The sequence below is a fragment of the Molossus molossus genome, unplaced genomic scaffold (genome assembly GCF_014108415.1).
Source record: "Molossus molossus isolate mMolMol1 unplaced genomic scaffold, mMolMol1.p scaffold_m16_p_7, whole genome shotgun sequence".
NCBI classification, from domain to species: Eukaryota; Metazoa; Chordata; class Mammalia; order Chiroptera; family Molossidae; genus Molossus; species Molossus molossus.
In genome coordinates this window covers 22,156,198-22,183,166 of record NW_023425401.1, presented here as the reverse complement: position 1 = coordinate 22,183,166, position 26,969 = coordinate 22,156,198, and the positions used below count along the sequence as shown (strand labels likewise).

At 37.9% G+C, this 26,969-nt stretch overlaps 1 protein-coding gene and 1 pseudogene across 1 annotated transcript in view; one reads left to right on the top strand and one right to left on the bottom strand.

Annotated features, from left to right (window-relative positions):
- CRPPA (CDP-L-ribitol pyrophosphorylase A) overlaps positions 1–26,969 on the bottom strand; it is a 227,408-nt gene that overhangs the window by 162,744 nt on the left and 37,695 nt on the right. The window contains exon 3 of the mRNA XM_036246752.1: positions 26,082–26,231. Coding sequence (XP_036102645.1) covers positions 26,082–26,231 — 150 coding nt within the window. The remainder of the gene's footprint in view (positions 1–26,081; positions 26,232–26,969) is intronic.
- LOC118620275 lies at positions 15,716–19,222 on the top strand (annotated as a pseudogene).

The window sequence follows — 26,969 nt, the reverse complement described above, 5'->3', positions numbered from 1 at the left end:
CATGTGCATACAAAAAGCCATGGATTCTATGGCCAAATTAAGCCTTAAATTATGTGTTTTCATAAGGAATGTCTTAATAAGAACAAAAGGTCTAAATAAAATGTAATTTTCATTTGGTTGCAATTACAAAAGACATAAAAAGGAAAAACCTTGATGTCGGCCACAAGTAAAAAAAAATACTTTATTAAACTCTGTGGGATATTCTGATCAGATTAGACCAGAAAAATGTCCCTGCTTGTTTCAAAATTTTTCAATCACTTTCCCTAAATTTAACAACCAAGAAAAGGTAAAGCTAAGTCATCAAGGATAAACAATTTTTTTAAATAATGAGACCATATTTAACAAGTGGGCCTTTGATGATATATCCTAAGAATTTCTTTTTACCTTAACATATCCATGTAGGCATGCGCTTTGTTTTACTTATATTTTAGTCATTGATATTACTGTTTCCAGAAATATTTCTTTAAAAAAAATTTAAAACTCTGCCTATTTAATCAGAGGGAATTAAGCCACTAATTCCAACTAATGTAAAAATAATCTAGTCCTCTAATTGAAGAAAACATGCTGAATTAGCAGATCAGGTAAATGCTCTCTACTTAATGGCATTGGAAGGTCAAACCAGACAAAAATGTACATTTTAGAGAATTATTAATTTCTATGAGAAAGTTGTCTCATCAATCAGAGGATATTAATAAAGAAATAGAAGTTATAAAGAACCATATAGAAATTCTGGTGTTGAAAAGTTTAATAATGAAAGTAAAAAACTTTCTAGTAAGTTTTTTACTAGAAAGTCACAACAGTAGGCTTGAACAGTCAGAAGAAAGAATTGGCATATTGAAGATAGGTCAACTGAGATGATCGTATCAGAGTAACACAAAGAAAAATATAAATAGAGCCTCAGAGACTGTGGAACATTTTCAAGCATACGAAAATATGCATAATGAGAAACCTACCTTCCCCTCCAAAAAAAAAAAAGGGAAATAAAGAATTTTAAAGAAGTAATGGCTAAAAACTTTCTAAATTTGATGGGGAAAAAATGTAGGTTTATATAACCAAGAAGCTCAATAAGCTGCAAGTAGAATAAACACAAAGAGATCCACATTTGTATGCTTGACAGTCAAACTGTCAAAAACCAAAGCAAAACGATTTTTGAAAGCAGCAAGAGAGCAGTAACTTACGTATAAAATTCACTAGTAAGACTAACAGCTAATTTCCTAACAGAAACCAAGGAGGCCAGAATGCTGTGGGAGAACATATTCTAAGTACTAAAAGAAAAAGACTGCCAGCCAAAATGTCTATACCCAACAACATAATCCTTCAAAAATGAAGTAGAAATTAAGACATTTCCAGGTAAGCAAAAACTGATAGAATATTTTTCTAGCCAATGGGAGAAATACCAATGGGAGTCTTTGAGGATAAAAATGAAAGGACACTAAACAGAAACTTAAATCTACATAAATAAATAAAGAGGATCCATAAAGGTAACTGCATAGCGAGGTAAATACAAAAGGCAGCATAAATGTATTTTTAACTTTTTTTCTCTCCTATCTGATTTAAAAGAAAACTGCAAAGAGTAATAATTACAAATGAGTATTGAAGGGTATGCAGTGCATAAAATGCAATTTGTATGACAATATAGTACAAAGGAGAGTATACCAAACCCAATATTTCCGAATCTTGTATTGTTTAACCAGAAAATAATGTGGATATTTTAATATGAAAAAAATGTTTCCGTTAAAAAAATATATATATAGAACAGACACATCTGCAAGGCAGTACTCAACCCTCAAGCCAAGAACTTGGGAATTCTGCTGTAATGTCACTCTCAGTCCTATAAAATTTATAAAATATGTAAAATTATCCCATTTTATAAACAGTAAATCCTCACTTAATGTCATTGATAGGTTCTTGTAAACTAACTTTAAGCAAAACAATGAATAATGAAACCAACTGCACCACAGGCTAGTTGGTATGAATAAGAGTTAAGTTCCTAGGTTTCCTGTCACAAGAACATCACCAAACTAAATAAAGACCTAAAATATTTCTAATATTAAACATTGAAATAAATGTGAGCTATGCATACATTTAAGAAAGATGAATAAAAACAAGTAAGATAATTATTTTCCAACTTACTTTTACCTACTTTTCCAGTTAAGGGTCACAGGTGGCCAGAGCCCGTCCCAGCTGCTGAGGGAGAAAGGCAGAAACCAATCCTTCGGTGGCGGGGCCACACACAGGGCCACACACAGCCCCACCCGCAGACTGGGACCACTGAGCCGTACCAAGTTCCTCACATGCTCACCTTTGGGATATGGGAGAAAACCAAGCACTGAGGGAAAACCCACATGGATGTGGGGAGAATGTGCAAACTCCACACAGAAAGTGGCCCCCTCCCAAAATTGATTTTTTCTCTCTCATTAACGTTATGATGAAAGAATGTTCAACAAAATGACATTTTTCAAGGACCTTTATATAGAAAATTCATTCCCTAAAAGCAGAAGCAATTTGCTGGTGAAGGTGGAATATTTATTCAGGCTATTTCCTCCAGAATCCAAATGATTCCTTTTAATCCTCTGCATCATTAAGTTAGGAAGGTTTAGTTTAATCATTGCTAAATTCCTAAAAAAGAGCACCACTATTTCTCAGATAAAGTACTTCACTGTATGTGTAAGTGCTCTCATGTGTTTATTTAATAAAAGCTTGCAACAAACTACCACATCAAGGTGACATACACTAGAGAAGATAATCAATTTCAACTAAAGTATAAACCTATATAGGATATAGTATAAACCTATATCCATCCTTTCATCCAAATTGCTTATTCGTACAAGGGAAGAAAAATATTTTTACTGGGTGGCTATTATATGCCAGACACTGGGCTCAGCACTGGCCTAACACAGTGAACAGGACAAAGCCCCTGCCTCCCTGGACTACACCTTATGGGAGAATGAAGGTAATAAATAAGTAAACAAACCAAATAGAAAATTGCAAATGAAAATAAGTACTATAAATGAAATAAAATAAGTCAGAAAAAAACACAGACAGAAAGACTTCATAAGGATTTGATATTTAAGCCGTGCTAAAGAGTGAAATTAAGCCAGTGTATGAGAAAAAGAACTTGTGGCCAAGCGGGCTCATATCTCTGCTAAAACTGCAAGAATGTTACAGGTTCAACACCTCTGCCCATACCAGAAATTTCATGGCAAGAGGGGGAAAAAAAGGAAAGAAATTAAGAATAATTAAAAGAAGAATAACAGAAGCAACGTCTAGTATTTGTTAAGCACTGAAGATTGAAATGTTGGTCATAATTTTCTCATGTCCCTGTAAATGATATACATGTACCCTTGCCACAATCTCATGAAGGTGAAGTGTACCTGCATACTACACTGACATTGGAATTGGTCACATGACTCGTCCAATGGCAAAGGAATGGAAGTGGCAATGTGCTAGTTTCACGCCTACTCCTGATAAAAAATTATATCTTTCCACTTGTTCCCTTGTTCCCTTGTAGTTTCTGCCACTGCTGTAAGACCTTCCCCAAGCCAGTGCTGCCCGTTCAGCCTGGGCTCCAGAGAAAACATGCTCAGAGCAAACTTGAACACAGCCCTCAGCAAGGAGTCCTCAGTAAAGAAACCAGCCATAACTGAAGCCACCCATCCTTGATCAATCAACACCCCGCCAACCAAAGACAGGTGAGTAAGAATAAATGACTGTTCTTTCTGCCAGGCAATTTGGGAACTATTTGTACATAATAACAAACACCTTTAATACAGGCACTGTACTTGGAATTTTACATGGGTTAGCTCATCCAAACCTCCCACAGACCCTTTGAGATAGATACCACTTTTAGTCTTAGTCAACTGTTAAGAAAACTGATGTTGACAGGTTGAATAATCTGCTTACAGTCACACAGTTAATAAGTGGAAGAATCAAGAATCCAACTCACGCGGTCTAATTTCAAAGTCCTATGGCTTTTTATGACTGTGACAGTCTCCCTCTCCTACCTGGCTTCAGTTGGCTCACAATAGCATAATGAGTATAACCTTGTTCTATTTCTAGTCTAGTACTGATGGATGTAAACTATAAAAACATAAACTAGGGACTCTGTTTTCCCAGATTTGCTTTGGTTGTTCCTGCATCAGTCAGGATCAAGTTTACCTGGCTGCAAACTAAACCGAGTGCTACTGTGACCAGAAAGGGGCCCTGGCCCTGAGCGGTTGTGCCGAGGGCCAGCAGTAGTGTGGGTTCTTGACTTCGTGCAGGAAAAGTTTCACAGCACGAGTCCAGGAGACTTTCAGAGGACTTCTATTAAAGCTGGGGACAGTGAAACAAGACAGGGCTGGGGAAATGAGCCTGGGCTGGTCTGCTTTAGCTCACCAGGAAGTCGGAGAAAAGGGGGCCTTGGGGGCAGGTTCAGGGGGTTGCCTGGGATGAAATGCCACTGCCCATTGCTGCCCTGATTACAAGCCTCATGTCCCTCAGAGTCTAGGAGATGCAAGCCTGTGGGGGAAGAAACAGGGGGTGCAGCCGTGTTCCTGGAAAGGAGGGCACTCATTCAGGTTCTCCCTCCTAAAAGTTTTGTAGGGGTGGAGATCTTAGAGGAGGTCTCAGGGGAGGAGCTCAGCAGAATATTCATCAGCTTTCCATGAGGGTTCCTTCAGCGTCATGGTCTCCACTGATTGGTTGGTGCCAGGGCATCCCCTGAAATACAACTGAGGCCTGGATGTTGTTCCTAGGGTGGTGACCTCTGTCTCTGGCTATACATTGCTTGGCCAGTTTGTTCAGCTGTCTGTCTGTCTCAGTTTCTCCACTCCATTTGCCAAGGAATTTTCCTAGCTTCTTACTAACCTGCCTCACTACCAAACTTAGATATCACTTTAAGTGATATCCCTGGTTTTTCTTCCAGGCAATATAGAGTCAAGAAGCAAGCTGCTACATGGGAAAAACATTTTACTATTTATGATTCATTGATTAGAGGATAAAATTTAAATTAAGTTCTATTTTTATAAGAATATCTTACTGAAAATAATATATTATTATCAGATGACATAAACACATGATGTTATAGTGACAATATCCTCTTGGGAAAGAATATAAGATGGCAAGAATGTTCTTTTATAAGTGAAACAGAATTTAAGAAATTCCTTCTGAATCAATAAAGCCATTATAAGCATAAAAAGAGAAATTTACTTAAAATGCAACTTTCAATGTATAGTCAGCGTCTTTTCACATAATAGTATATTGCTTTATATACCAGTCGGACATGATATAACATGATTTTTAATATGGTTGAAAACAAAGGGCATTTATACATTCCATAACCCATAAGAATCAGACATGCAGTAGGTAGACTAGCCAACTTATAATGAAAGGAAAACAGTCTGTGACTTCTGATACTCTTAATTCCATTTAATATTTTGTGGTGGGGAACACACAGACTGCATGAAATGATGCAATCTATCTTTATCAGCTAAGGAGGCTTTGGACATTTACTGTGTTTTTTTTTAATCCTCACCCAAGGATTATTCTCCATTTACCTTCAGATGGAGTGGGAGGGATGAAGAGAAAAAGAAAAACATCAATGTAAGAGAGACACATCCATTGGCTGCCTTCCACATGACCCTGACCAGGGCTGGGGATGAATCGCAACCGAGGTACGTGCTCTTGGCTGGAATCAAACCCACAACTCATTGGTCCATGGACTGACACTCTAACTGCTGAGCCAAACCAGCCAGGGCTACTGTTTTTTGTTTTTTATTTTGTTTGTTTTTTAACTTACAAGGTAACTTGAGATTACTTTGTGGGGAGGGGTAGCCAAATCATTTTAGAATTTAGTTATTTTTAGAAATAGAGAATATACAATTTTTCCATGTAGTTTTCTTATTGCCCTGAAGACTATTATGGCTAAGAAAAGCATGTGTTTCCAAAAAAAGGAATTTAGTGTCATTAAACACATAACGTAATAGGATGTTTCCTGAATCTCTTCACCAAACTATAGTCATCAAAAAATAATGGAGATTGGGCCCTGGCCAGGTAGCTGGTTGTTTAGAGCATTGTCCTGATATGCTAAAGTTGCAAGTTCAATCCCAAGTTAGGGCACATACAAGAAGCAACCATAAGTAAAAATAAAAATAATAATAATAATAATGGAGTTAGTCATGCTAGTTATTTCTTCTATTTCAAATATATTTATTCCCCTGAGGCATGTGAAAACCTACTTAGCAGGAGGACTAAACCATAAAGTTACACCAAAAAAATGAAAGCCACAAAATAAAAAGACTGATAATATGCCAATAAAAATTCACTGCTGAATATACTTTCAACTAACCAGCTAAGAAAGTAGTCTCTAGTCTTTTTATCCTGGGTTATCAAACCTTATTATTAAGACATGTATATAAGTAATTATACTCTTTATAGGCAAGTGTCATCAAAATATATGAAACTGAAGCATGTCATTGTTGTAAGAATCAGTTTCAGGAAACATGACAGATATTGTAATCAAGCTGCCATTTTTATCTTGTCTTTGGCATTAAATAGACATTGACCCTGTGCAGGCACTTTGACTTCTTAAGTACAAAACAGGATTAACACCTTCCAGTTACTCTGCTTTCCACAGAGCAGGTGCTCAGTGAACTGGTTTCCCTTTTTCCTTTGCAGGAATCGGAAATTCCGTGTTAATTTAACAAAGGATGTGTATCTTAAGATGAGGCCAAAGAGGAGATTTTAATTCACAGTCAAGTGACCTACTAGTCTTAAAAAAACAAAAAACATAAAACAGGCGCCCTCCTCCCGTCAATGTGCACTCTATACAAACTCCCTGCTCATAGAGGAAATGCCTGCTCACACAACAGACACCCGAATGAGAACCGCAATCAAAGCAAAGGACAAGTAGCTTTCAATCAAGTAAAAAGGATTCGTCTCTTGTTTAATTAATAACACAAACTAATATTTAATTGCTATATGTAAATTTTAAAGTAAAACATATATAATTGAATAGAAATGTAATATGGCTAATAGGTTTTAATAATATAAGAGAAAAGATCAATTATTACTGGAATTTTGCACACAAAGACCAGTATTTTTGCCATTGAAATGAGCCCTCTGGTCCCCCAACTCCACTAATTTAAGTCTGAAATCTCTTTCAAAGCAAGCATTTCTTCTCTAACGCAATTTAAAAATATCCTTTTAGTGACGTACCTAGTAAATGTGTTTACCACTATAACTCCTCATATACGTTAACTGCATCATTCCATGCAGTTTAGTCTGTTTGGGTTGCATTCTCCTGCCTATGTAACCAAGCATATGAACACTGGATGTATTTTCAATCTCTACTCTGCTTTTTTTCAGGTAATCATTGCCTTACCCAGCCCTAAACCTGTTTCTGAATCATAAAATCAGAAGTAGGAAGAACTTTAGATCATATAGTCCAAATTCTTCATTTACAGGTATGAAAATAAGCCCAAAGAAATTAAAGGTTGTGCCCATTGTTCTTCAAGATCACTGAGCTAGATATAAACGTAGGGCATTTTGGACTCCCAACATCATCATTATTTCTGGCCCCTTCCACCATCTGGGAATAGGCTTGAGGAAGAAAGATAGGAATGTTATAATGCCACAGTGCCAGCAAAGGAAATATCTACCAGAACAGGTACTGGAGTAGTCACCTGTTCAAGGGGTCAGTTCATTCAGCATTACAGTATGAACATCTGTGTTTGCTAGACAACCTCAAGGAATAAAACCCATTACCACTTTACATATCATAATATTAAAATATCAAAGGATTTGACCAGTTATAATAGTAACAATATCTTGCTGGTTTGACAACTTATATACCCTATCTACACTTAATAACAAAAATACAACTGGAACAAGAAAAAAAAACTATTACAGAGAAGAATTTCTAGGTTACATCCAAATCTACCTCTAAATTATAAAACTTAAAGAAAAAAGTTTATGTAATCAACTACAAGTATCATTAACATGTGAAAACTTTACTGAGGACTGAACAGATTGAACCAAAGAACAATAAAATTATTCATAATAGGTAACTTCTATTAATTTTCTACTATTTCTATATATCTCTTCCTCAAAAATCCAGCAAAGATTATATTTTAATCCCCTTCCATGGACAAAAATACCAAGACTCAAAGAAATGTATACATACACACACACTAAACAATGAGTTGGTTGCAGGAACTCAGCTGTCTGCTTCCACATTTCTTGTTCATACAACATAATGAGTGTGACAGATTAAAAACAGACACAAATTCTTGGGGTATATGTATTTTTTTCCTTTTCCATAAACATATAGGCTGGCCTATAACTGCTTTGGTCCATAGAGTGCAGCAGAAATGAAGGTGTTCCAGGGCTGGCCCAGGCTGCAACAAGACTGGCAGCTCCCTTCTTGGTCTCTTGGACACCCAAGATATCTTCTAGCTCCCTAATCTGTTCATTTATTTTTTCTTTTTAAATTAATTAAATTTTTATTAATTAATTTACTTTTGTTACAGATGTTTCTCCTTTTCCCCCCTAGACACCCTCCTCCACATTTTGTCCCAACATTGTTTCTATGTCTTTACTCCACTGTATGCTCTTGCCACCTTTGTGAAATATTAATTGAGTATAAATTAATGTCTTGGGTCAATTTCCAGGTTCTCTGTTCTGTTTCACTGATCTATATGCCTGTTTTTGTGCCAGTACCAGGTTGTTTTGATTACAATGGTTTTGTAGTATAACCTGATATCTGGTATTGTGATCCCTTTTACTTTGTTCTTCTTTTTCAAGATTGCTGTGGCTAGTTGGGGTATTTTTTGGTTCCACATAAACTTTTGACGTATTTGTTCTAGTTCTGTGAAATATGTTGTTGGTATTTTAACAGGGATTGCACTGAATCTAAAAATTGCTTTGGGTAGTATGGACATTTTAATGATGTTAATTCTTCCAATCCATGAACAAGTTATATGCTTCCATTTTTTTATATCTTCCTCTATTTCTTTTTTCAATGTCCTGCAGTTGTCTGCAAATAGGTCCTTTACTTCTTTGTTTAAGTTTATTCCTAGTTACCTTAATTTTTTTGCCACAATGGTAAATGGAATTTTTTTTAGTTTCTCTTTCTGTGAGTTTATTAGTGGTGTATAAAAATGTCACTGATTTCTTGATGTTAATTTTGTGTCCTGCTACCTTGCCAAATTCATTTATTAAGTCTGGTAGATTTTTGATGGAGTCTTTAAGGTTTTCTATGTACAACATCATGTCATCTGCAAATAATGACAGTTTCACTTCCTCCTTTCCAATTTGGATCCCTTTTATTTTTCCCTCAGGTCTAATTGCTGTGGCTAAGACTTCCAGTTCTATGTTAAATAAGAGTGGCAAAAGTGGGCATCCAGTCTTGTTCCTATTCTTAAGGTAAATGCTTTTAGTTTTTGCCCATTGAGTATGATGTCAGCCATAAGTTTTGAATATATGGCCTTTATTATGTTTTTGCATGTTTTTGTTGTAATTGATTTCTAGTTTTATGCCATTGTGATCTGAGAAGATGCTTGATATGATTTCAATCTTCTTGAACTTGTAGAAACTTAGTTTGTGTCCTAACATGTGGCCTATCTTTGAAAATGTCCCCTGTGAACTTGACAAGAATGTGAATTCTGCAGGTTTGGGGTGTAATTCTCTGTAGATATCTATTAAATCCATTTAATCTAATGCATCATTTAGCATCTCTGTATCCTCGTTAATTTTTTGCCTAAAAGATTTATCCAGTGATGTCAGTGGGGTGTTGAAGTCCCCTGCTATGATTGTATTGCTGTTGATTTCTTCTTTGAAGTCCTCCAGAAGTTTTTAAATATATTTTGGTGCTCCTATATTGGGTGCATATATGTTTACCAAGTTTATATCTTCCTGTTGGATAGATCCTTTCAATATTATGTAGTGGCCTTCTTTTTCTCTAGTTATGGCCTTCATTTTAAAGTCTATTTTATCAGATATGAGTATTGCTGCCCCAGCTCTTTTTTCCTTTCTGTTTGCTTGGAAGATTTTTTTCCATCCTTTCACTTTCGACCCGTGTGAGTCTTTTGTTGTGGGGTGGGTCTCTTATAAACAACATATATATGAGTCATGCTTTCTTATCTAACCAGCTACTCTGTGTCTTTTGATCGGAGCAGTTGTTATTGATATGTACTTATTTATTGCCATTTTTGTTTATTGTGGTTATATTTTTCTTCCTATTTCATCTACTAATTATAGTAATCTTTTTAACATTTCTTGCAGTTCTGGTTTTGTACTAATATATTCCGTTAGCCTTTTTTTTTGTATGAAAAGTTCTTTATTTCACCATCTATTTTGAATAATAGCCTTGCTGGATAAAGTAGTCTTGGATTCAGATCCTTGTTTTTCATTACCTTGATTACGTCATGCCATTCCCTTTTGGCCTGAAGTGTTTCTGTAGAGAAATTAGCTGATAACCTTATGGGTGTTCCTTTAAGGTAACCTGTTGCTTATCTCTTGTGCCTTTAGAATTCACTCTGTCTTTAATTTTGGGCATTTTAATTATTATGTGTCTTGGTGTGGGCCTGTTAGGATTCTTTTTACTTGAGGCTCTTTCTTGTACTTGATCAAGTTAGGGAAGTTTTCTGTCACTGTTTCTTCAAATATATTCTCTAACCCTTGCTCATTTTCTTTGTCTTCTGGACCTCCTATGATGTGGATGTTGTTACATTTCATATTGTCCCACAGTTCTCTTAAGCTGTCTTCCTGTTTTTTAATTGTCTTTTTTTTTTTTTTTTTTTCCTTTTTGGTTCTCTGATTGAGTAATTTTTTTCTATCCTCTCTTCTAATTCACTGATCTGGTCCTCGGCTTCCTCTACTCTGCTGGTTATTCCTTCCAACGTGTTCTTTATTTCTGCTATGTCATTCTTCATTTCTGCTTGGTGGTTTTTCATTTCCAATTGGTTGATCGTTAATGATCCTATATTCTTACTCATGCTGTTGAGCTCTTTCTTTACTCATGCTGTTTAACTTCCTCATTATCATCACTGTGAACTTTACCTTTGATAACTTGCTTAACTGCATTTCACTTATCTCTTCTTCAGTAGAGTTCTCTTGTTCTTTCATTTGGGATTTGATTCTTTGTTCCACCATTTTGGCTGTCTCAGTGAGTTTTGGAGCCTGCCAAATTTTCCCTGTAGGTGTTGGTGTTCTGCTAGTTGTGTCTCCCTCTACTGGGTTTGGATGAGTGTAGGAGAACCCATGTTAAACACCACTGTTAAGTCTTAATTTCCTGGGTAGATTTGCAAGTCCAGGAAGGGTTCAGTAATCCTCAGGCTCTTTGCCTGGAGGCCTTTAGTCTCAATTATTTGATTAGTCTTGGGTGTAGCCCTCAACTGAATGGAAAAAAATCCCTCAGGTGTTTAGGGTAAGAGGACTTCCAGAGTGTGGGGCAGATGCTTGCTGGCTGTTAATGAGTCTCAATTTGTATTTCTCTGGCCTTGCTGGGTGGTGTTAAATTCCTGAGACAGGGGCTGTTGCTTATCCCAGGGGCTCTGGGAAGGGGCTCTTTGAGTAATATAGCTGCTGTCCTGTGAGGGAGTGATTCAGCACAAAACTCCCACTGCCCTCCCAGCTCTCCCAGCTCCCAAGTCTCTCCACACAGTTCCAGTCCAGCCTGCCCTCCCTCTGCCAGAGCCCAAGATGAGTGGCTGTAACTAATTTAGTGCTCTGTCCCAACCCTCTGTGCTGTGGATCCAGTTTTGGATTTTAACCCCAAGGGAGCTTCTCACAGTTAAAACAGCTGCTGTCCATGAGCCCCCAGCCTGCCCTCTCATGCCTCCGCAGTTCCTACCAGGCTTGATTTAGTCTCCTCTTTCTGTCTCTGATTATACGGGTCCTCTCCAGCTGCTTCTCTGTTGTTTTCTCCACGATGATTTGTCTTTATTTTAGTTGTAATTCCAGTTTGGTCCTGGGAGATGGTCTGTGTAGCTTCCATTCACTCTGCCACCATATTGGAATCTTGTCCCTGATCCATTCTTTAATTCACTATTGATCACAGCCAATACGTTTACTCTGTTTTTATCCAAGACATTATGCTTTTCCATTCTCAGATTCCCCTTTGATTTTTTTAATCCTTTCCATATTTGTCTCAAAATTATTCATTTCTCATTCATTATACCAACCTATTCTTGTAGAGTTTTCAACACATTTCAGGTATTTTGAAGTTCTACACTGCTGTTTCCAACATCTGGGTTTTTTTTCTGTCCATTATTTTCTTAACATAAGTCATTTTTATCTTTTTAAATATTTAATAGTTTTAAAATATATACTAGACATTGTAGATAATATGCTTTACACACTATATAGATTCTGTTAACTTTCATTGTGTTTCTGTGAAGTGGTACTCCTCAAATACAGTCCTTCTAGAACACTGATGAAAAGCCAAGGGTGGTGAACAATTCCCTGTAACACAGCAAGGCTCATACTCCAAACTCTGCCTCTGCTGGGATGAGCAGCTGCTGAAGTCTCCGCTCATCACATTCAGGCTACCAGTTCATGTTTTCCACTAGGTCCCTTAGATTATTGCCCCATACATGCACAGTTCAGGAGTCAGCAAAAGCCTAAGATTTTATATGTACATAACTCTGCCTCCCTCCTCTGTGGCTCCCTACATTCTGCAATATCTCCCTCAATTCCAAGCTTCCCTGGCAGCCCCACATTCCATCCTCTGGATTCTCAGGACAAAAAACAAAGATAATAGCTTTCTGCCTTGTCATTACAGGGACTGAGAAGTGACGTGGGCAGTGAGAGTGTGCGGATGACAACACACGACACCAAATGTATCATTCAGTATTTTGTTTGAACAAGAAAGATATAATTTACAGCATGATTAACTCGGCAATATGGTTTAGCTACTAAGAATGAATACAACAGAACTTTATAAGATATACTAAGTCTGAAGAAAAATACCCAAGGAAAAAACAAACTTGGAAAGAAGGGGGATGGCTGGGATTCAAACGTCATTGAAGATTTGGCTGCAACCCACTGCATGGTGGGAAAATTCCGAGGTTTGGTCTGGGCTAGAAATGGCGCATAGTCAGCAGGCCAAGGCTGGCGTGTTAGACACCGTAGGGGAGGACTGGCAAGCTGGGAGCCTCCCATTAGATGGTCAGAAGCCTGAGGCTGATAAACAGAGTTCTGCAGACAGGGACTGACGAGTTGGCAGCCCACCGCTGGAATGCCAAGAAACCAAGGCTGGCAGGCATGGAACCACAGTCCAGGACTGGCAAACAGGACAACCTTCACCAGATGTCAGCAGGCAGAAGCTGGCAGGCAGAGAATGGCAGGCCAGAACTGGCATCAAACACCTGCTAAAGAGTGAATGGCAATAAATGCCACAGACACATACCCATGGCAGCTGGGGCAGCAGGAACAGAAACCAGGAAGAAAACCCCTCTCTGCTGACAGTGTCCCTTTAGCATCCTCCACTGGGGAAGCTTAAAACCTCTTGGCAAACGAAATGGATCCAGCAAAGCAGTGAAAAGTGGATTTGGATTTAGAGCTGAGTGCCATATCGTATAAATGTGGATCTTTCCCAGTGTGATTCCCTTCCTTGAAGGGTTGAATTCCTTCTTATTTTTTCCTACTTTTGGTCACTCTTCACTGCCATTATACAAATGCAAATATATACATATACATATATCATATCTTTCTATATACATGTCTCTGTCTTGCTCAACAGAGACAGATAGATATCAGTTTACAATTTTTATCACTGGAAAGTTGGCTGTTCAAGTTATTCTTTACTAGGAGCCAAAGCCCTGAGTAATGATTTAACATAAAACCTTGAAAATAAAGTAAGTCCTCACTTAATGTCATCATAGGTTCTTGGAACTGTCGCAAAAAGCGTATAATGAAGCCAATTTTACCACAGGCCAGTGATTTTCAACCTTTGTCATCTCATGGCATACATAAACTAATTACTGAAGTACCACAGCACCCCAGAAAATGTATTTTTTGTTGATCTAACAAAAAGAAAAAAATTGGTATAATTTTGATTCATTCACACCAGACAGCTATTATTGTGTTGGCTGTTGTCATTTTTTTTTTTAATCCTCATCCAAGGACATTTTTTCATTTTTTGTTCAGATAAAGTAGGAGGGAGAGAGAAAGAGAAACATCAACGTGAAAGGGGCACATCAAGTGACTGCCACCCACACAACCCAACCAGGGCCAGGGACAAACTGCAACCGAGGTACGTGCCCTTAGCAGGAACCGAACCTGGGTCTCTCTGGACTGTAGGCCAATGCTCTACCCATTGAGCCAAACTGGCCAGGGCAGTTGTTGTCATTTATTTTAATTTGACAAGAGGAAAAGAGGACAGTGCCCCCGAGTCGATCATCGGGTATGGCATGTCTCTAAAAATTCTTGTAGCACCTGGGTTGAAAAATCACTGCCATAAGCTAATTGATATAAACAAGAGTTACATTCCTACCGCATCTCATCGATGTTATCACAAAATGACTTTGAATGAAATAATGTTATTCAAGGACCTGCTGTAATGTAAGCAGGGAACCAGTATCCCTAGTTTATGTTTCAGACTACCTATTGTGAGGTTTATGAATTGTATGGCCATATTGGCATTCAGCAGTGCACATAAATTTCACTACCAATAAATCTTTGTCCAAAATATTCTCAGTAAAAAAAAACAAAAAAAAACTGATTTCCGCTGGTCCTAAAAATTTTTTAAAAACAAAAATGAGTTTATTCAAAAGTATATGAAAGTTTCTCCTTTAACTGGCCAAATAATGCTAAACTACATCTCTAGATCACGTTCTGAAATATCATACTCTTGCTCAGGATATTAATCCCCGCAAATAATAATGTCCATAAGATAATGACAACCTTTGAAATCATATGTAGGAAAATGATTAAATTTTTTATTTGTTAAAGGTTCATAATGCTTAAGTGCATGCCGAAGGCCACGTATTTAGAAGGGTTGGATCCAAGAGAACTATTTCAGATTTCATTATTCTCTACAAGAAACGTGGTTTCTAAGCATGCAGCTTTAATATTAGTAGTTAATAACTTTCACGTCGTTATATTTGATTTTTCAATATTCTAGGCAGCAGACCAATAAAACAAAACACTGCCAGAATCACTTAAAAGCAAAATTTTCCTTCTAGATCTTTCAGCAATACTTTGTGAAACACCCAAAAGAAAACTATATTAAAAACTCAAACAACTTTGGTACCAAACACCATGTAAAATTATTACCTTTTTTGTTGTTGTTGTTAATTCTCATCCAATATTTTTCCATTGATTTTTTTTTAAGAGAGGAAGATTGGAAGGGAGGGAGGGAGATGAAGGAAGAGAGAAAGAGAAAGAGAGAAACATCAACGTGAGAGACACATGAATTGCTTGCCTCCGCACAACCCCAACTTGGGAGGGGGATCGAACCTGCAACCCAGGTATGTGCCCTTGACTAGAATAGAATCTCTGACCCTTTGGTCCTCGGGTTGATGCTCTAACAATCAGTGAGCCAAACTGACCAGGGCTAAAAGTATTACTTTTTAAGAGACATGTATACCTTCTAAAAATGTATTATTTCCTAAACAAGGTAAAAAATTATAATTTAGTGATGGTAACCAAAAAAAAAAAAAAACAGTCAGAGTTGCATGCACAGTATGTAAGTGCACATAGTATGGACACAACTGCACAGTTGAATTAGACGATGTATCAGTCTGGGAGCAGGGCCACTGTAAGTGGTATGTGACGGAGTTACAGGAATTAGACCTTACGCAGTTGTGTCACTGGGGAAAGTGCAGACTGAAAGGCAGGCTGAAGGATCAGAGAAGACATCATTGACTAGCCAACCTCCCTAGACAAGCACCTCCAGGCACTAACGGGAGACCTTGAGGTGAAAGCCATGAGAAAGTCACATCTGTGGAGCTACTGCCTCGAGGGGTCCTGGGCCAAGTATCCGGTAATGAACCAGAGTGACACTCAACGGTGCTAGCATTCAGGAACATAATGAGATGGTAAGGACAGGCCGCAACCCACGAGGCATCTTTGTGTCTGTTGGTCACCCCACCTGACAGTGAAAAGGCATTAAGAGGAAATGGCTCTGCTTTACTTCAGCCTTCTACACGTCATTCATATGGCTCTCGTGGCCAATCTAACGGAAAAAAATAGTTCCCAATTTAACCAAACTGACACAGCAACACCCACCACAGATGAATGGCACATCATTCAGATATACACAGAAAAAAACTTTTCATTAATTCATCTGCTTAACACACCAGACCCAGGATGTAAAAATGGTATAAGTAAAGTTATAAGTTTTAAAATTCATATTCCTTCATGACATGGTATATCCTTAAAATATCTCACTATATTTTTTCCATCATTTGGCAGTTTTTCTAAAATAAAATAGCCTCGAATATGAGTTGATGTTCTTTGGTCTGCCTAGGAAATCAGTTTTGTTTTGGCCATGAACTGCTAAAGCTACCACCGGATGCTAATGCATATGCTACACAAATTAACATGAAAGGACAAAGGACAAAGTGAGACCAAAATTTATTTTATCATCTGATTCTGGATGAAGCCATTCCTCGTAGGATTTCCTTTAGCATTCAAGTGAACCAAAATGTCTTTCATTTTTAACCTTATTTCTTCCCCCTAAGTGGTATCTCTGCTGGTGCACATACAGTTCCCTTGATCACGGAAGTGTTTGGCAACCTGCAGCTCTGTCATCCTTGGAGGAAGAAGAATTCAAAGGGCTGCCTGGGTACCAGTGTCTGTCAGCACTTGCCACACACAAAGCCTAGAGGTGATGGTCACTTATGCACACGTCTTCAGTGTCCATCTGTGTAACATCTCAAATGTCCTTACAGCTCCTGCCCTCTCCTGACTGACTTCCAGAAGTCGGTACCTACTTTGAGATGCCAAGTCCTACAATTCTGTTTATTTTTCAAACACAGCTTTTCTTGCCAAATTCTGTAACAAAGAGATCGGGGTTTTAGAAACTAAAACAAAAAGCACTTGACAACGCCAAGAGGCCCCACTTCTCAGGAGAGAATAAGTGTTTCCATTGTATGCCTCTTCCCACACATTCCATCCCCCACCTTGAACTTTCTCACCTGCAAAGCACAAACATAGAAGAGATTTCCAGTAATCTACCAGACTGAAAAATGTTTTTCCCAGCATCTTGTTCTTCCAGTTCAATAACATGAACTCAGGACAAACCGCAAGAAGAAAGCGACAACCCTGTTATTTCTGATACCCTCTCTAGTCTGATTCTGTGTCCTCCGTACACCTCATCTTCTGCCTTCTGTTGTTCTTACAGACACAACTGAAATGCATGCACTGCACTTTAAAAAACTGTCCACACGGGTAAAGACATGTTCGTATCTTATGGAGATATGCTTCCCAGAGAACAAGTGTGAACTAGGGTGAGAGTATGAAAAAAAAAAAAAAAAGTGTTTTTCTCTAGTTTTCCACCTTGTAGTACCTAAGGAAAACATTCATAGCTATCTATAAGAGCATTCCACATTTTATACTATAGGCTTTATATTTTGTTTTAATTCTCAAAATAAAATGTGTAACACACCCACTAGATTTAAGGTACTATGAGAGACAGTAAAGACAGAAAGAATAAGAGAAATGTGATTAAAGTCAGTGACATCAAAGAATGCATTATGACTCAAATAGCCAAAATAATCTTAAAAGAACAAAAAAATAAAACATCTCATACTTCCTACTTCAAAACTTACTACAAAACTACAGTAATCAAGTCAGTGTGGTACTGGAATAAAGACTGACATACAGGCCAATGGAATACAATAGAGAGCCCAGAAATAACCCCTGTGCACATGGTCAAATGACTTTTCACAAGGGTGCAGAGCCCATTGAATGGGAGGAAAGGCGGCGTTTTCAACAAATGGCACTGGGAAAACTAGGTAAATAAGTGAAATGTAGTCTATGTCCCTGATTAAAAACTAGGAAGTAATCAAGAAGCACTGAATGAGCTTTGGGTTCATCAGTATGAATAGTTTCACAAATAGTGCTAAATAAAACTCAAAGTCTTTCATGTAAATTTTAATAACATAATGATGCATTTTAGAAAAATAGAGAAAGAGATACATATATGATATATATGATATGTTGAGAGGATAAGCATTAAATACAACAGACAAGATTCTTCTGGAAGCAGGAAAATAAGAGCTTGTATGTGCAAGAAAAAATATTTAAATTTTAAGAAACATAAAAAGAGGTGGCTGGCCCACTAAACAATAGTAGCGAACTGAAAAGTGAGGGGGACCATCCACTCAGTCCTATACACCTAAGGTCCAAAACAAAGCAGAGGGAACAAAGTAACAAGTTGCACTTCAATGTGTCTCAAAATACATGTTTAGATCAATTTTAAGACCAATGAATGAAGGAAGATTGCAAATGATACCTCCATTAAGGGGCTACTATCCAAAATACATGAAGACAGAAACTCGGCAGTAGCCACAGCATTGGAAAGATGATGGAGGAAGGGTGAAGAAAACAAGATGCCTTTGGTTCCAGAAACTCTCCTGAGAAAGAGGAAGGCATATCAGGCCCTCAAAGCCACCCAGGCAAAGGAGGCGCGTTCGGAAAAGAAGGAGCGGAGCAAAGGAAAGGATCTCAGGTCTCGGCGACTGGAATGGTTCCACTCCATGCCCAGGGACAACGAGATGGTGTGTGCCCCAGACCACCAGAAGTGCACCCTGGTGGTCTGGAAGGGCCAGTGAACATTCCTTGGCCTTTGCTGTCACACCCAAAGGGTTAATGGAGTGAGTTTAGTGGTACAGAGGAGCACTGCGAGGCTTCGCCTGAAGAAGAATTTCAGTGGGGTCTTTGTCAAAGTGATCCCCCCCAAACCATAAAAACACTGCGTACAGTTGTACCTTACTGGGAACTCATCTTGAAATGTGAACAAGCCAAAGTCAAAATCATCCCCTTGACAGACAACACGGTGACCGAGGAGCACCTGGGAAAGTTTGGTGTCATTTGCTTTGAAGACCTCATTCATGACACTGCCTTCTCAGGGAAGAATTTCCACGTGATCTCAGGGTCCCTGTGCCCTTTCCATCTTTCAGTGGCTGGTCATGCTCCCAAGGATAGACTTCCTCAAGGAGGTGGGATCACCGGGCTATGAGGAGAATGCATCAGTCAGCTCATCCGGCAGCTGAACTACACCCAGACTATCTGAAAGCACAATGCACTGGAAGCATGGGTTTTTGTTTTTGGAATCATCTGGTATCTTCAAAGATGATTGTTTTCTGCTATACCTTCAGAAACTGGAGGAGAAGGGTCAGGGAAAAGATGGAGATGTTCTTAGCAGGCACTTCTCATCACAGCCCAGTTCCAAAAGAAAGGTCCAGTGTATTTTCCGTGTTGGCTACTGCTGCCTCCTTTGAAATCAGAAGAGGACCCATGGCGTGGAGGAGGGTCCTGCTTCAGCACATCTTCTATCCAGGGGTGTAATATCAATGAATGGATATCCAAGCATGAATACAAGGTGGCAGTGGACCAAGTCCAGGGGCATACTTGACCCTGGGAGGTTCCTAAGGCCTTGTTTTGGAAAGAACTTGAAATACATTTAGAAGAGCACAGAAACATTGAAAGAAATAAGAAATGAAACATACTCAACAATAACAAACAAAAAAAATCTGATTCAAAAATGGGCAGAGGACCTAAACAGACATTTTTCCGAGGAAGATATACAGATGGCCAACTGATATATGAAAAAAATGTTCAGCATCACTAATCATCAGGAAAATGCAAATCAAGACCATTACGAGATACTACCTCACACCTGTTAGAATGACTATTATCAATAAGGCAAAAAATAAGTGTTGGAGAGGATGTAGAGAAAGGAATCCCTCATACACTGCTGGTGGGAATGTAACGGTTACAGCCACTGTGAAAAACCATATGGAGGTTCCTCAAAAAATTAAGAATAGAGTTACCACATGACTGAGCAATTTCTCTTCTGGGTACTTACCTGAAAAATTTGATAACACTTATTCATAAAGATATATATACCCCTATGTTCATTGAAGCACCATTTACAGTAGCTAATACGTGGAAACAACTGAAGTGAGCTTCAACAGATGACTGGATAGAGATGTGGTACATATATATACAATGGAATACTATTCAGCCACTAAAAATGTAAAACATTACATTTGTGATAACATGGATGGATCTTAAAAGTATTATGCTAAGTGAAACAAGTCAGGTGAACAAGGACAAGAACCACATGATTTCACTCATATGTGGGGTATAAAACAAAAAGAAACAAACAACATAAAACAAACAAACTCATAGATACAGACAACAGAATGGTCATTATCAGAGGATAATGGGGGTGTGGGGAGGATGAAAAGAGTTAATGGGATCAAATACAAGGTGATGGAAAGAGACTAGACTTTGGGAGGGAAGTACACATTAGAATATACAGGTATCATATTATAAAGTTGTCCGCCTAAAATTTATATACTGTTACTAACCAATGCTACCCCAATAAATTTAATTTAAAATTTTAAAGTAACTGCCCTGGCCTGTTCGGCTCAGCAGTTGGAGCGTCGGCCTGCGGACCAGAGAGTCCCGGGTTCGGTTCCTGCTAGGGGTACGTACCAAAAAAAAAAAAAAATTTTAAGTAACTAAAACTAAAATAATTGTTAATGTTAAAACACGTTAGGCTAAAATAAAGTAGATTTTAAAAGTTTCCAAAAATCATCAGGCATTCAGGAGATCCATAAATATCAGTGAGAAGAAGGTTACGGCGTGTATCTTGCCCCTTGTTTGTCTGTTTTATTTTAATGAGAAGTAAAAGGGTGATCTTTAATGGGGTACACTGATCAAGATGGACAAGGATGACAGAAGGAAAACTGTCAAAAGATTCATTACTTCAAAGTCCACATGACAAATGATGAGGTTAAGTCAAAGCCTATTTAGATGAAAACAGATGATGAAACGGTTTTAAAACCACAATTGTAGAAGATTCTGAGAAAAGCAAGTTTGTGAAAATAATTTATAAACGGGTATCATACAAAGTAAACAAGGCACAAAAATAATTTATAAATTTAGGCTACTAAGAAATTCCTAGAGGTGAAGAAATTGTTCTCAAAGGAGGTCCTAGCCAGTGTCACAAAATGTACTTTAGGATTTTTCCAAAACTGGGACCAGGAAAATTATCTGGCTATAGCAGCCTCCCTAGAAAAACTGGTAGAAGAAAAAATAAAGGCAGGGGAGACAACAAAGGGATGGGATAAAACCATAAGAAATATGACCAGTAGGAAAAAGAATGACCTTGGAAAGTGTTTAAATAACTCTTCAAAAATACCAGAGTTGTGAATTTGTTTTGTCTTACAAAGTACCATAAATAATACATAGGTCATGGTTTTATCCATAATATGTGCAGCTTGCTATCCTGGTTTGCAGCTAACATTTATGAGGAGCAAAATGATGGTCGTAACAAGTCAGCTCTTAGGACTCAGAAAGCTTTATCTTTAAATCCCTCATTTCTCCTTTTCACTCATTTTCTTCACATATTCTTCCATGGTTCCCTCACTCTCCCCCAATGATGTTTTCACTCCTGTCCAGTCCTCAATCCTCCATTTGTTAAAAAATGGTTTGTACCCTCCTCTATCCCTTCCCACGTTTCCTTTTCAAACCCCATGTAACATGAGATTTCTTCTGAGACTGCTCTGAGGCTTTTCCTAATCTCCTTCAAATCCAGTTGGGCCCAACGAAACATTCATCAAAGTCCCCCCCTTCGGGGAACTACACGCTGTAAAAATGGCAATAAAACCTCTGAAAACTGCATGCTCTTGGATATAAAGACAAGACGCCCTTCATAAAATTTAGTCTTCTAGACTGGTTTCAGCATTTAAGGTCTGATGTGTTAGTCCTCAGTACAAGATTCAAGTTCTATTTATTCTAATGCATGTAGATAGGGGCAGGACACATACTACAAAAGGAAATCCCTGCTGTAGTCCTTAACATTATGATATTCTTGTACCTGGAGACTAACGGGACAGGAATCTTTAATAATAGAAGGGTTTGCTTTGATTGTGTTACTTAAGGGTGTTTTTACCTTTTCAAGTTAAACAGGCACTTTAAAAAACTCTTCTAATGGATATTGAGAAGCTATTGTATTTAAATATTAAATATCTCCACAGTAAACTCTAAGATATCAAACCGAAAGATACAACATAATGAGCACTCTTTCACTGGTTGAGTCCTGCCGTCTTTCACGCAAACTGAATTAACAAGTCACCTTCTAAAATTCTCTTTCTGAGAGGAACCTAAAAACTTGAGTGTTAGAAATAAGGCAGGTGTCTATACAATAAAGTCCAGAATACCATCTGTGATGACAGCAATTTTCTCAAGAAATAGATTGATGTAATTTGAAAAGTTTCATTCTACATAAATTTCTTATTTTCCTAAAACTGCATAGAAGAATTACGTATTTGAAGAGTTTATAAGAATCCTCTGCACCAATTACACAGGTTTTCCCCCAGGTTTCTAGAGACTGTATAATTTTCACTATTGAATGACATTGTTTAATTTAGCAATAATTTCCTTTAGCAACCTCATAACATAATGTGTCATTAAAAATTCCCAAGCCCTGGCTGGTTTGGCCCAGCAGTTAGAGCATCGGCCTGCAGTCCGGAGAGACCCGGGTTCGGTTCCCGCTAAGGGCATGTACCTCTGTTGCAGTTTGTCCCCGGCCCTGGCTGGGTCATGCGGGTGACAGCCACTCAATGTGTCCCTTTCACGTTGATGTTTCTATCTCTCTCTCTCTTTCTCTCTCTCTCTTCCTCTCTCTCCTGCTCTATCTGCACAAAAAATGAAAAAATGTCCTCGGGTGAGGATAAAAAAAAAAAATTCCCAAGAAATGAAATAAATTTTAGATGATCTTTAGCAATAAAAGAAAACCAATAAACAAATACCTACTTACAGAAAAAAATCCCTAAAACCAATAGAAATACAATCGAAATAATACTTAAGTATTTATGTATCATAAATATTTATCACACCTTTAGATTTTAATTACTTTTAAATTAATATTAACCCAAACATAAATATAAATAACTTTTCAGTACTTAATTATGCAATTAATATTCTACACATATACAGTTAAACCTATAAGAATATTGAATACGTTTTATATATAGTTATTAATATAACTTTGTATCATTATGTTATATCACTATTAATATAACAACCTATCATGAGCATTCCATGCCCAAAAATTCTACAGAAGCACAACTTCAAGTGACCCTTTAAAATTTCTACCAGTGCACAGTCGGTGTGGCTCAGTGGTTGAGTGTCGACCCATGCACCAAGAGGTCACAGGTTCAATTCCCAGTCAGGGCACATGCCCAGGCTGTGGGCCAAATCCCCAGTGGGGGCCATGCAGGAGGCGGCCAATCAATGCTCTCTCTCATCGATGTTTCTATCTCTCTCTCCTTCTCCCTTCCTCTGTCTCTAAAATCAATGAAGGAAAAAAAATAGTTTTCTACCATTGTTACTAATTGATCTCTAGAAATACAGGCTACGTAGAATTTCACACTAACAAAAGTGCTGCCATCACCAACTTTGTAACCAAAGCCTTGCCCATACTTCTAAAAACTGTTCAGATTTTCCTAAAAGGTTCCAGGAAAAATTTATAAAGATGTGTGTGTGTGTGTGTGTATTATGCCTACACAAAGCTTTTTTTTTTTTTTTTTTATCCTCACCCGAGGATATTTTTCCATTTTTTGTACAGATAGAGTGGGAGGGAGAGAGAGGAAGGAGAGAGAGAAACATCGACGTGAAGGGACACATCGAGTGGCTGCCACCCGCACGACCAACCAGAGCCGGGGACAAACTGCAACCGAAGTACATGCCCTTAGCGGGAACCGAACCCGGGTCTCTCCGGACCGCAGGCCGACGCTCTAACCGCTGAGCCAAACTGGCCAGGGCTACCCAAAGCTTTTTATATAATTGACATTATTGTTAACACCTAAATATGTATCTACATATACATATGTATGTATGCATAAAACTCATTCATTTTACAATATTAAGAATCTCATACAAGCTATGAACTCTTCTAGGTGCTAAAGAAATAAAAAGTCCCTGCACCCATGAGACTGACATACTAGTAGCAATAGAGGATGCTATTTCATAAAAGATTATCAAGGCAGGCTTCTCTGAGGAGGTGACATTTGCACAAGGACCTAAATGAGGAGTGGAAACAAACAGTGTGATTATCTGGAGAAAGTGGCCCAAGTAGAGGGAAGAACAAGTACGTAGGCTCTTTTTCATATATTTATACACACGCATATCTTGAATGTTTATTCCACTGAACAAGTATGTACTTGGTACTAATTATATATCACACAGCTTGCTAAGAACAACACAGATACTGTCTCTGTCTTGAAAGGCTCAGAGTCTAGCAGGGGAGTCAGGTATTTTATAAATGGCTTCCCGAGTAATGAATTATAATTTTGATGCTGGGCAGAAAAAACAGAGCACTGGGAAAACTTATAGTGTGTTGACCTAACCTAGTCTGTGGAGGGGATAAAAGAGCAGAAAAGTGATGATTTATCTAATATCTAAGGGATAGGTAGCAAGATAAAAAGGCAGTCTAATTTCCAGAAAAGAGAAAACTTATATTTGAGGTCCAGTGCCTCAATGCATCATGGCTTAATTAACCAGCAAAATCCGTTGCAAAGGGATACTTTAATGTGAGGAGTGTGAGATTATATTCAAATTTTTGTCTAAAATATAGATATCATATATTTATTCTTTCTAATATAAATGCTTATATAAGAATAAATAAATTCTTTCATTAATTTCAGGAAAGATGGTAGATGTAGTCTAGCTCAGCAAGATTTAGGCCATAAAATAGGATAATGAATTTTTTAAAAAGAGCAAAGAAACTTATAGTAGCATAACATTTATATGATTAGTGACGAAATACAGGCAAATTCCTATACTTCAAATTCATCATTTTAAGAAAGCAATATAAACCATGGTTGACGATCCATATCATTAAAATAAATTCTAATTTACATAATCTCATTTTAAAACAATAACTGATAGTCAAAATTGAGTCATTATTTAATGTATGTATGTGATTAACCACCCTCTATCCAAAATATGTGGTATTTTTCTATTTTAAATGTCAATATACACATTACCATTACCTCATATTTACTGATTGCCTAACAGCAACCACCTACTGGGTTACTCTGTAACTTATATTTCATTGGGACATTTCAGACAAGAATAATGCCTGATAGTCAATAACTGTTTAACCAATAAATAAGAAAATTGGTGGCAGTAAAATTTACATAGGTACAAAAATGTTTCCAAAACATGCAAAACAAATCAAAGGTAATCTAGTATAATCTAGACATGAATAAATTATTTGATGTTTTAAAAGAACTTACCTTTAAATTTTTAATTAACACGATGTCTACGCAGCTATGCAGAAAATTTACCACAAAGCGCCTGAGACTGCGATCCTTAGAAACACCTGTTAACTAGGTGGGCCCTTAGCCAGCACCTGGGAAATTGGCTCTTGGAGTATTCCCAGTGAACAGTTAACTGATAAGGGAGGCTGACCATGCCCAGACTGTTTGCATAAACAATATGGTTTATGTTAAACACCACCTTTCCTCTGGGAATCTGGGTTTTTTTTTAATGTGATAGGCAGCATGTCTGTGTGACCAACCCCAATAAACATGCAGGACACCAAATCTCTAATGGGCTTCCCTGGGGAAAAGCATCGTGCATAAGTTGCTGGGTTTGTTTTGCTGGAGGGGAAGGTGGTATTCATGTTACCCTTCAGGGGAGGGAGAGAGCATAAGGAAGCCTGCACATGGACTCCTCCAGACCCTGCCTGCCTCCTTCTCATAGGACCCCGCTGTGCATTTTCACTACTACACTGTAATCGATTTAAGCCAAGAGTCAACTATATACTGAGTTGTACTAGAAAATCTCCAAATATAGGGGTGGTCTTGCATACCCCCAATACAGCAGCTATCTCAAAAAGCCAGAATTCTTACCTGCTGATATGCTGCATAGATCACATCATACAGAAAAGCCTGTGGCATCTCACTTGCTCTGTGTCTGGCACGTTCCAGTGAGTGGTCTAAGCAACCATCAGCAGAAGGGCTGATAACCGTGGATACAAGAGGTTGAATTGCTCCTGCTGCCTAAATCATAAAGGAAGAGGAAGGTAACACGTTTATTTCACTTGGAAAATATTTTGAAGTAACATTCCAAACTCTGAATCTTATTTTTGAAAGCAAATCTTATTTATACCTTCAGAAAACTACCTCAAGAAAATATCTGAACAAGTGTTAATTTGGTTCATAAATAAAACAATGTCACATCAAAAACCAATCTTGCCCGGGCTGATGTTGCTTAGTGGTTAAAGCGTCAGCCTCCTTTGCACCAAAGGGTTCCGGGTTTGAGTCCCGGTCAAGGGCATGTACCTGGGTTGCAGGTTCATCCCCAGTCCCAGTCAGGGCACCTGCAGGAAGCAACTAATTATTGTGTCTCTTGCACCATCGATGTTTCTCTCTTTCTCTCTCCCCTTTCCTCCCTCCTTTCTACTCTCTCTAAAAATCAATGAAAAAAATACCCTTAGGTGAGGGTTAACAACAACAACAAAAATCTCATATATTACAGTTCCATATAATAAGAGGTAGAAAGTTTTCTTCATTATAGGCTCAAAATCTTTTCATACAGGCCATTGAGGTCAAATACTACAAAAGGATGCAAAGATATAATTGGGCATTCCCTGAAAATGGGAGAAAGAAAGAGAAAGACTATTATGAAAGAACTAAAATGAATTATACATGAATTACTAATTAGTGTGCCTTCAAAAGATTTAATTTACACATTAGATAATTAAGGAAACAGACATATTTCCTAAGATCTCCAAAATG